At 37.7% G+C, this 12,534-nt stretch overlaps 1 protein-coding gene across 16 annotated transcripts in view; it reads left to right on the top strand.

The window, feature by feature from the left end:
• INPP4B (inositol polyphosphate-4-phosphatase type II B) overlaps positions 1-12,534 on the top strand; it is a 496,579-nt gene that overhangs the window by 316,837 nt on the left and 167,208 nt on the right. For all 16 annotated transcript variants that reach the window (XM_042850295.2, XM_065596417.1, XM_065596418.1 and 13 more), the window contains one exon: positions 1,860-2,007. In XM_042850295.2, the coding sequence (XP_042706229.2) occupies positions 1,860-2,007 (148 nt within the window). The remainder of the gene's footprint in view (positions 1-1,859; positions 2,008-12,534) is intronic.

Raw genomic sequence — 12,534 nt, 5'->3', positions numbered from 1 at the left:
ATATGCTTCTGAATGCCAGAAGTCTATCGCAATGGATAAGGCACTAGAAAAAATACTTTGTGACCTTAGACAAGTCATTTAACCTCCATGTCTGTTTCCTTCATCTGTAGAATTAAAACAACAATGCCTGATCACTTTTGTGTAGGTACTTTGAGATCTATAGACAAAAAATGCTGCTGTTCATCTCTGCTAAACATCATTAAGGATTATTATGTTTGCTTTTTTAAATTATTCTTTGTTAATATTAAATATTTTAGTTTAGAAGTAAATTTATTATCAATAAAAAAGAGGTTGATACCTCAGAGGTCTTAAGTTTTACATGGAAGAAGAGTAATTTCATGGAATTTCTTCAAAACCAAAGAAAGAGGACAGTTCCTGAAAATAAACAAGAGCTGTTAAAAATGAGCATGTGCAATATTGGCTCTTTATGAAGTGGGCTGTAACTTTGCCTACCAGTAATCATCTCATTTATGTAGATCCTCTAGTTTTATTGTTTTTGTTTCAGTCCTTTTTTTATTTTCATAACAAGTCCGATTTTTTTTTAAAGTGCATTTGTGAATCATTGATGGTTTGGCCTTTGTTTATTATAGCTGTGATATTCATGCTGCATGAATCGGTGTACGTAGGCAATAATAGGAGGGAGTGCTTCCCACAGTAGTGAGTTGTAGTGTAGGTTGCAAGATCCACTTGTTGATGTGCTTTTAAAAGCAACAGTTTCTTCAAAGCGATCACAGGTCATGCATTTCTTTGAATTATACAATAGTGAGTGTCAGGATCAATGAGAGGCTGGTCCAAGGCAGCTTTTACCAGTAATGTGAAAAGATCAGTCGCTTGATGGAGAGTTGGAGGGTTCAGATTGCTGTCTGAAGTCATTCTGAATTAAAAAGCAGCTGATGTGTATGTGTGTTTTAATGACAAACATTTATCTCCCAGTAAGCTTATCTAGGAAGTAACAGAAAAGGTATCTTTTCTAGGTTTCCCCTGTGTGCTTCTTCTGGAGAATCAGTAGAGAACAGAAAAAGGGCTCAAGGTCAGAGATAAGGAGAGCACAGGAATTGCACAGGCTCATTATGGAGCATCATTATGCAATTTTGATGAAAATATGACTATGCAGCAGATCTGAGAGAAAAAACATGCTGTTCTTAGGCTTAAACGTGCAAGGCGCTGAGACCTTGCTCTCTGACAAAGAATTTAAGTACAAGAGTAATCCCTTTTCTGGATTAGAGACAGAGTGCTCTTGCAGGATTGAGCCCGAGACTGTTACATATAGTTCTGGAGGGTGCTAGACTGCAGTGACATATCAGTGAGGCATATTTTCCTCTTAAAATACATATGCAACACCTGTTTGTGTTAATGACCTTTATGTATGTGTAGCTAGGGAAAGATATACCATAATATCTAAATCATTTGGGATGTGCTGCATCTGCCCCATATGGTTTCACTTTCAAATGTATGGAAACCTGAGAGTTCAATAACACACCTTGCACATGGTTACAGATAATGTTATCAGCTCTTAGCATGAGATTTCACTGTTTATTTATCCATCAGTTAAGTTGCTTTTTACTTTTGTCTCATGAATATGTGTCAGAGAGCTTGAGCTTGCATTCTTCCTGCAGCAGTAATGATAAATGTACCAGATACCTACTTTACTAGGTAGAATGTAATTATCTACCGCACTGGGTTGTGCAGCCTTGAGTGCTATGTTTTTAATGAATAATGCGTTTATCTTTGGATTTAAGTTTGGAAATACAGGAGGACAGAGAAGTAATTTTACATTTGTGGACTAAACAATTGTAGTTGCTTCTGAAAGAAACATATAGCCACAATTAAGCAATGCCATCATTTTTTCTCTTCTACAGTGTTAAAAAACCCAATCTGTAAATTATACAGATTTCCCACTTCTGACAACAAGTGGCTGCATATCCGAGAACAGATGTCTGAGAGCACTCTTTCTTTCCATGTTCCTAAGGAGTTGATCAATCTGAACATAAAGGAGGATATGAGAAGGTAGGGGTAACAAAATTACAAAATAAAAACTGTTAATATATTTTCTTAGGCATTATTTCTTAGTTGAGGTAATATACATGGTTATTGGTGAAGGTAAACTAAAATATTTTATGAAATGGGTAAGGAAATATGGTGATCTCACTGGCTGATAATTCATAGCTGTGACAGTAATCAGCACTATTCCTTTCTCAGAAATTCTAAGAGTCTAGTGACTATAAATTCTGAGCAGTGAATTGTGCCAAATACAGTCATGGCTCTGAACTTCTGAGAATCAACATTTGATTAATAATATAAATATTTTGAATAATTAACATTTTATAATCACAATAACACATGCCATGTTGTGAACTGCTCTATAGAGAGCTTGGCTTTATGCCTAGCAGCATCAATGGTGCAGATTACTACGACACAAGCAATAAGATTCAACACAGTTGGAACGAAGTGTAGGAGTAGTGAATATACAAATCACTTTCCTATAATTAATTTATATTTGTTAGTTAAAAGTGTGCCAGGTTTCAAATGTGGTGCTTTGTACAATCTTCCCATATGAATGTACCTATCTAATCAAAAAGGACTTCCAAGGAGCATAACAGAAAACACAGCCCAGGGAAAGGTGGGCAGGAGCCAAAGGTGGCATTAATCCACTTTTGTGCCACCCAGATTCTTGGCTGCTGCCAGGGCTGAAACAGCTTCCTGCCCGTGGATGCCCTGCAGCATAGAATTTCCGTAGTAAGTAACAACACCATTGCCACAATCCACCCTCTCTGCTCCCTGGTATGACTTCAGTGGGACCTGCAAGGTGTGGGGATCTAGGGCTACATACATAGGTTCTATGCAGCTCCTGCAGTGGAAGAATTTTCACCAGGGTCTTTTGCAACTCCACTGCACCCCCTTTATGCTACTGGAGCAGCATGTGAGGGCCAGAATCATTCTACAATGCTTCTGAAGTCAATGGCAAAACTCCTCTTGTTGTCAGCCGTGGTGGATCCAGCCATTAGTCATACTATAGGTATTCACCCTGGCTTAATCAGGAGATCATCAACAAACCTGAAATTCAAAAAAGAGTCATACAAAAAGTGGAAACTAGGTCAAATTATGAATATAAATAAAACAACACAAGCTTGTATGGACAAATGAGAAAGGTCAAGGCAAAAAATAAGATTAGACTCCTAAAGACATGAAGAACATTTTATAAATACAAAAGAAGCAAGAGGAAGACCAAGGACAGGGTCAGCCCATTACACAATAAGGGGGCAAAGACAATAATGGAAAATACAGCAATGGACAAAGTGTTAAAAGTCTTTTTTGTTTCAGTTTTCACCAAAAAGGCTAGCAGTGATTGGATGACTAATATAGTGAAACATGAGTGAAACTGTGATAGGATCTGAGTCTAAAAAAGGAAAAGAACAAACATTACTTATACAAGTTTTCAAGTGGATAGGGCCTTAGAATACTTAAGGAACTGGCTGAAGAGATCTCTGAGCCATTAGCAATTATCCTTGAGAATTTGGGGAAGACAGGAGAGATCCCAGAGGACTGGAAAAGGTCAAATATAGTACCTAGCTATTAAAAAGGGGAATAAGGACAACCAGGGAATTATAGACCAGTGATCTTAACTTTGGTCCCAGAAAGACAATGGAGCAAATTATCAATCAGTTCGTAAGCATCTAGAAGAAAATCATGTCAGACCAGCCTAATATCTTCCTTTGACATGGTTACAAGTGTTGTAAATAGGGGGGGAGCAGTAGATGTGATAATCTTGACTTTAGTAAAACTTTTGATATTATGTCACGTGAGCATCTCATAAATAAACTAGAGAAATATAGCCTAGATGAACCTACTATAAGGTGGATGCACAACTGGTTGGAAAAACCAACTCAGACAGTGGTTATCAATAGTTCACAGTCAAGCTGGAAGGGGATATTGAGTGGGGCCCTGCATGGATCTGTTCTTGGTCCAGTTCTAATCAATATCTTCATAAATGCTTTGTATAATGACTTAATGTATACATTTATAAAGTTTTTGGACAATACCAAGCTAGGAGGGGTTGCAGTCATTTTGGAGAACAGCATTAGAATTCAAACTGATCTGGACAAACTGGAGAAATGGTCTGAAATAAATAGGATGAAATTCAATAAGGACAAATGCAAGGTACTACACTTCAGAAGGAATAATCAGTTGCACACATACAAAATGGTAAATGATTGCCTAGGGAGGATACTGCAGAAGAGGATCTGGGGGTTATAGTGGATCACAAACTAAATGTGAGTCAACAACGTAACACTGTTGCAAAAAAAGCAACATCATTTTGGGATGTATTAGCAGCACTCTACTCAGCACTCATAAGGCCTCAGCTGGTGTACTGTGTCCAGTTCTGGGCACCACACTTCAGGAAAGATGGGGATAAATTGGAGAAAGTCCAGAGGGAGAGCAACAAAAATAATGAAAGGTCTAGAAAAAATGACCTCTGAGGAAAGATTGAAAAAATTATGTGTGTTTAGTTTGGAGAAGAGAAGACTTGGCGGGAACATAAGTCTTCAAGTTCGTAAAATAGGAGGGTGATGCATTGTTCTCCCTAGCCATTGAGGATAGGACAAGAAGTAAAGGGCTTAAAATGCAGCAAGGGTGACTTAGGTTATACATGAGAACACTTACTGTCAGGGTAGTTAAGCACTGGAACAAGTTACCAAGGGAGGTTGTGGAATTGGAGGTTTTTAAGAAGAGGTTAGATGAATACCTGTCAGGATGGTCTAGTATCTGGGCAGAGAATTGAACTACATGTCCCTTCCAGTCCAACATTTTCTTCAGATACAATGATGATGGGTGTGATATAAAGCTTAGATTAATTATTATAGTATTTGATTCTACTCTTTAATGCTGTTTATGTATTTATAAAATGGATAGCCTGTCCCTGTTTGGGAATACAAGTGTTCTGGGTTTGGTTTGTTGTTTTTGTTTTTTACATAAAGTGTTGAAATCAAGTTACTCTGGCTGCACAGTTTAGTTGCTTTCCTAAATTTTATTGGTCAAAATAGTAAGGGATTATTTCACCTATATTGTTTCTTGTGCATTAACATTACCAAAACCATTACAGAGTAGGAAGTTGTGTATTGTAATAATGAGCTTCTCGGGTGAGGCTATAACAACATAAAATAACAGGCATTTACATTTTAACTATAATTTAGTACTCTTATTAGAATAAGAAAGTGACTTTGGAAGAGTAAATAATAGAAATGTCTGTCTTATCTGGCACCCATCAGCATGGCATCTGCGTGCCTGCCAAAGCTGAATAAATAAATTTCATCAGCCTTCCACGGAGGAAGAATTCTATTCCACACTTGCTGGACCCAGGAGTGTAGAGGTAGGAGAAATCTGCTTCCCCAATCTCCTCTCTGAGTGGCAAATCTCCCCAGAAGCGCATACAGAAGATATCCATGCCTCTGCTTCCCTCTCATGTATATCATCTTCCCAGTGACAAATTTACAGAAGTTGCAGGGGCTGGGCTGTTGAAACTTAGGGGAGAGAGAGAGGGAGAGAGAGGGTGTGTGTGTGTGTGTGTGTGTGTGTGTGTGTGTGTGAAATTCACTATGCTTTGGCAGAATGGAGGGCAAAAAGATGCCCACCACCAAGAGTGGCAACCTGTGTTAAGAATACTGGCAGCCAGTGGCTTCCATGATTAGGGCCCTTCCAAATTCATGATTGTGAAAAATGCATCACGAACCATGAAATCTAATCTTCCCTGTGAAATGTAGCTATTGTAGGGGAGACCACATTTCACAGAGTTGGGCGGCCAGAGCGTGGCAGCTGCTGATGAGGAGCCCAGCTTTGAAAGCAGTGGCACTGCCAGGAGCAGCGCAAAAGTGAGATGGCATGGTATGGGGGGGTTGTCCCTTTTGGGCTGGCCTTACAGGGGAGCTAGTGGGTGACTCCCCAGGGCCCCATGGTCAGGGAGGTGCCCTGGCCACCCTCCCCCCACTCCACACACACACAGCCAGTTCAAGGCCCCATTAGCTCCCAAGTGCCAGGCTCCAGCTGTTAGTCCTGGACAGGCTGGGGAGGGACAAGACTTCCTCTTCCTCTGCATGGGCCACTCCCAAGGTTGGGTCACATCCACCATCTCCAGGAACCTCCCCTGAGTGCAGGAAGCTCTGTGGCTCCTGGCTGGGAGTCCAGCTCTGAAGTCAGTACTGTTGCCAGCAACAGCGCAGAAGTGAATGTGGCATGGCGTGGTATGGTATTACCATCCTTACTTCTGCACTGCTGCCTTCGGAGCTGGGTGCCTGGCCAGCAGCTGCCCTCTGGCTGCTCAGCTCTGAAGGCAGCAGCACAGAAGTAAGGGTGGCAATACAGTGAGCCGCTTACAACAGCGAACCCCCCGCGACCCATTTTGGGTTGGGACCCCCACAGTTAACAATACTGTGAAATTTTAGATTTAAATATCTGAAACCATGAAAATTACTATTTTAAAAATCCTATGACAGTGAAATTGACCAAAATGGGCTGTGAATTTGGTAGGGCCCTATCTATGATGGTAATGGGATAGCAGCTGGGGTGTGTGGCCACACTGTAAATGGATGAATGACTGATTTCTTTGGTAAATCACCTGGACAACTGTCAGCCATACCAATAGTTTATGTTTTGAAGGATTTCTCTAAAAGGAAAGAACCTAAGAAATTACTGTAAAAAAAAAAAAAAAAAGAAAAAAAAAAGAAAGAAAGCTTTAGATTGATATTGACATCAAAAGCACTGGTGGCCAAATCATTGGCAGAATGTTTTGCTGCCATTGCTGCTCACATAGAACCAGTCAAAAATGTGGGGGACTTCTGAAAATTTTAAATCAAATTTTTTTCAAAACTGGTTTCACTTTAACTGTTATCTTTTAACCTGGATCTTCCCACTCCAACCTAACCTTTCACTTAACTTATCCTCCTCTCCCTCAAGTGTTAACCCCTTTATGGGGCTTCAGGTACCTTAAATCTGGAGGGCAGGGAAGGTGCCCTCAGGGGCTTAAGGTCAGATCTTTGCTATGGCTCTGAAGTGCAGTCAGGTTCTGAGGCTGAAGGATGATTCTACTCAAGTCACTCAGCGAGGAGGGTTGAGCAGGCCCTGCCAGGAGAGATCTTTTAGTTATATATAATATATAAACTTTAGCGGATTCATCCCTGATCATCTGCTTTCCTGTTTGCAGATCTGTGGTGGTTATTATTAAGACTGTGTTTCTGTGTTGTACACCAGCAAATATCTTCAGTTTCAAATTTTTTTTTGTATGGTTTTATGGTGTGATTCCAGTTTGTGGTGTTTATTTCTTCTGCTTTGTGGTAGTATTTTTTGGCAGATTTTGGGTAGGATCTGAAGGAAATTGATGTTTGTTTCTGCTTATGTCCATCTTTCTTTTAAAAAAAGCAAATTAGTTTTTCAAACTTGATTGCAGATAAGGAAGGTATGTTCAGTTAAGTATGATAAATTCTGCAAAAAAACTCAACAGCTACACAGTACAACTCTCCAATAGTGAAACATAGTTTGTGATGATAGTAAATCAGAATGGCAAGAGAATGAGGATACTACAATAGAAGCTTTTTTCAGCATATGTTTTACAAGTTTACCACTAGAATCTCTGTTAATCCTTGGGAACCAAATTTAGCCTTGACTGAAAGGGAGTTGCACCCACTTATGCCAGAGATAAATTTGGCCCTTAGTGTTTCTGGTCACAATCCATAAACAAATTACAAGAATGAAGTGCTGAACTTTTCTTGAACCCTCTTTCCAGTGTACAAAGATAGAGCAATCAAGCTTTCCTTCTGCATTAGGCACATCTGTTCTCTTCTACCTTCAGTACACTTTTCTTGTACAAACATGTATAGTAGCCATTAAAAGAAATATTTCATAATCCATTTGTCTGTTGTCTTAATTCTTTCTTAGAACATCACAGAATACTGGTGAAGTTCAGACCCTGTTCTGAAACCATGTATTTTTCTATGTTCCCTCTTTAATACTCAAGTGTGATAGAGAAACTGATAATTTGTCTTTGTTTTTTGTTTTGTTTTTCGGAGACCCTCAGCATCTCTTCAATCTTTTGGGAATTGGTATACATTTTCCTGAATTTGGCATGTGATGATTTAAAATGTGTCCCTTGAGCCATTGCATTGAGAACAGAAGAGATTGAAGCCACAGCAGAAGGAGTAGGATGAAAAGGCTGTGTGGAGGACATTTTTCATGACTTTTTAGTACTTTGCAAGACTTCTTTGTGTGCCCATTTAAGGATTTTTAAAAACCTTATTCTAGGTAATTCTATACCATAATGACAATGATTTTCTTTGTCCATATTTTTTAAAGCATCAAAATGTGCAGTCATTGAAAAGATGTTAGTGCACATGTATATGCATGTCTTTTCTGATAAACAGTGGATTGGAGAAAAACCCTGTCTTCTACCTATCTATTGAGAAATGGCATAAGAGAATAAAAATAGTCCTGTATAAATTAAACTGATTGCTTTCAATGAATAGCACCTCTGGTCTTTAGACAACCCCTTTTACTAGAGTCTAAAGGACACAAGATAATAATTTTACCAAAATTATGTAACTCTTTGCTCCAAAGCTAATTATGAGCAAGAGGACAAAGGTTAATGCTGTGAAAAGCAAGGAGGAATTTTCAGAGCTGCCTTAAAAAATAACACTAGAAAGCATCATATATTTGCTGCCAAAAAAAAAAATTACAATGCCTTAAAATGGTCTCTAATGCTGTGATTTGTTGTGTGATAGCGTTATCTGCAGATAAGCTTACTTTTACCATATACCAATACAGGAGGGCATGAAATGCTAAACACATTCTTTGCTGCCAATCTAGAGAGAGAAAATAGGGTGGGGAAAGAAATATGTAGTTTCCCTTCAAAGCACATTGATTAGTGGAGTATTTTTGAGAAGAGGATATAGAAGAAGCACAGTCCCTGTTTTAATTGTTGAAGTAGCAGAGCTTGAATGGTAGTCACCATTGGAGGAGTCTGAGAACTGAGAAATGCAAAGATCTCTAATAGAACACTTTTGAAATGCAAGATATAGTGATGTATTTCACTTTAATACAGAGTTTTACACCTGTTCCTCTCTCTGTGCACTTTTTGCAGCTATTCATGTAAAGAAAATAAGAGTCAAATTCTGTCCTTTGTGTATATATATAGATCCAGCACCCACTGACATTTACCATCCAATCATAGAATGTTACAATTTTTCTAACACTAAAAGAAAAAGGGATATGCACCTAGCCATACAAGATGATATATGTAATCTAGAAACAATGTGGTAGAGGAACTCTGATTTTTCCATATAATTAAGCTTGGTGGAATACAATTTTTATATTTTATAATTTTGATGGATAGTGATGTTTTAAGCATTTTTTTAATTTTTATTGATTTAAATGTTCACAGTTGCAGGAAATTCTGAAGGGGCAGGCAATAATTATGTAATGATACTAAGCATTAAGATTAAAAAAGATTTAAAGCTCTATAACTGTTAAAGCAGAAATTATCAACATCACATGTTACATGCCTAATCAAACAGCATTTTTCTTACTTTGCCTATCTGTGAATTTTGATTATTATTGATTGAAATATTTTCATTGGTTTGGGTATGGTGAAATTGATATTACCAATATTTACTGATAAAAATCGAATCCTTCCAACACTACTTGTAACAGAGGGTATGTCTACACTGGAATCAGAAGTGTCACTGCACTTGTTGCTGTGTTCTGCTCGATAACAATCCAAAGCAGTGCGGACTGATGCATATTCATTTTCATCATCATGAGTCAGATGCCACCAGTAGAAGGTTGATTTTCTTTTTTGGTGGTTTGGGTTCTGTAGTTTCCACGTCGGACTGTTCCTCTTTTAAGACTTCTGAAAGCATGCTCCACGCCTCATCCCTCTCAGATTTTGGAAGGCACGTCAGAATCGTAAACCTTGGGTCGAATGCTGTAGCTCTCTTTAGAAATCTCACATTGGTACCTTCTCTGCATTTTGTCAAATCTGCAGTGAAAGTGTTCTTAAAATGAACAACATGTGCTGGGTCATCATCCAAGACTGTTATATCATGAAATATATGGCAGAGTGCAGGTAAAACAGAGCAGGGGATATACAATTCTCCCCCAAGGAGTTCAGTCACAAATTTATTTAACGCATTATTTTTTTAATGAGCATCATCAGCATGGAAGCATGTCCTCTGGAATGGTGGCAGAAGCATGACGGGGCATACAAATATTTAGCATATATGGCATGTAAATACCTTGCAAAAGTGCCATGCTACAAAAGTGCCATGCAAATGCCTGTTCTCACTTTCTGGTGACATAAATAAGAAGAGGCAGCATTATCTCCTGTAAAAATAAACAGACCTGTTTGTCTTAGTGATTGTCTGAACAAGAAGTAGGACTGAGTGGACTTGTAGACTCTAAAGTTTTACATTGTTTTGTTTTTGAGTGCAGTTATGTAACAAAAAAAAATCTACATTTGTAAGTTACACTTTCACGATAAAGAGATTACACTATAGTACTTGTATGAGGTGAATTAAAATACTATTTCTTTTGATTACAAATATTTGCACTGTAAAAATGATAATCAAAAATAATAATATAAAGTGAGCACTTTGTATTCTGTGTTGTAATAGAAATTAATATATTTGAGAATGTAGAAAAACATCCCAAAAAATAATTAATCGGTATTCTATTGTTTAACAGTGCGATTAATCACGATTATTTTTTGAGTTAATCACGATTAAGCGACAGCCCTAATTTTAAGAAAAGGGCCTAATTTAGAAAACTAATATTTAATGTTTTATAAACTACTAATCTATTCTTTATATAATATTTCAAATAGGTATTTAATGATTACTAGAGAACAAAAGTCATTACCATTTCATGTCTGCTTCGTAGTCTATGTGAAATGAACTGGTTTCAGTCCAATTGCTAATGGACACCTAATAAAGAACACTAATACCAACTGTGTGAATAAGGGTGCTGTTCACCTTGGTGTTTTTGTTAAGTGTTCATCTGGCATTAATGCATCAGCATGAGAATTGAGCTATTTTCTCTCCTTTAATGCGGGTGAGCTCACTGGCTGCTAGCAGTATTTTGTGAAAATATGTTAACTGCCAAAGTAATGGACAAAGATCAGCAAATAGTAAGTACTTTAGTTTCCAGTGGTGTCAGCCCAACTATTATCATAACTACATTTATTCTGAAAAATATATATGTATTCATACACACATGAATACATGTTCAAAAACCAAATAGCTTAACTGACAACCATCGTTCCCCTTCCCACCCCACAGATATCAACTGTTGAATCAGGATTCATTCTGCTTAATCTTCAGCCTTGCAGCTACATTCACTAGGTCAAAACATCAGCATTGCGGAAACCATATATGTCACTAAAAATCCGAAAGGAAATCCTTTGGCAAATTATCTGTTGTCCTGTATGTTCTTTTGAGGGCTGATTTGAATGAAATTGAGATCACTTTACCATCCTACACAAATAAGCATAGCTACAGTGTATTGGGCTTTTGGTACTTTTTTCCCCACCTGCCACTTGAGTTTATCCCACAGTTATCATTAATGTTTTAATTTTGGGGCCACTGCTCAACAGAAGAAATGCACAACTTTCAATAGCACAGAAAGTTAAAGATCTTGGCTCTGCACCAGATTGAGTTGTTCAGAAGAAAAATTCCTGATTTGCTGAAACAGTTTTGCTCACTCCCACCAATGCCTTATGTGAATTGCTACTGTACAGTCCTTAGAAGTGGAGAGACTAATTCAGTGAGGGCTCCCAGAGAACCACTTTTCCCCCCTGAAGTTGAAATACTTAAAAACAAACAAAGCAAAACAAAACAAAACACCAAAATGATTTTAACAGTCCCCAGAGAACAATGACCACTTGCCATTGATTCATAACAGGTTTTTAAAAATAACTAATTTCTTGCCATAATTATTTTTTATATTTGATTTTAAAAGTGTCTAAATTTATACAGGTATAAATCTGCTCCCGAAGTCAACAGCAAAACTCAAATTGATGTCAGTGGAGGTAGGATTGGGCTCTTTTTAAAAAAAATAATTTAATTACCAGTGTTACCTATCACATCTTAGATTGTGAAAATGAAGATAAATGATCTCATTTACATTTATCTAATTATACTATTTACTTTTTTACTCAATGTGAATGGTAAAACTACACTGGGCAGATTCTAGCCAGTTTCACTTTCTGGGTCACATATATTAACAGAACACTGCAGTGCTTTGGTTGTCAGCATTAAAAAAAAACTGTTTCAATTATACTTAAAATAAACATGTCTATTAATGTTGGGCCAAATCCTTGTGTTTTTTCCTAAATAAGGGCTATAGGATTTAGCTTAATAAGTTATGAAGAACTTCTTCATTTTACAAAAGCTACATTTTGTTAAAGGTTATGGGTCCAATCCTTGAGTCTGGCTCAACTCCACCACCTTTCTTTTCCCCTCCCGTACCTTTTCCCAAATGCTAGAGTTGCCTGAA

This window comes from Chrysemys picta, chromosome 5, assembly GCF_011386835.1.
Source record: "Chrysemys picta bellii isolate R12L10 chromosome 5, ASM1138683v2, whole genome shotgun sequence".
NCBI lineage: Eukaryota > Metazoa > Chordata > Testudines > Emydidae > Chrysemys > Chrysemys picta.
This window is presented reverse-complemented; position numbering and strand designations above follow the sequence as displayed.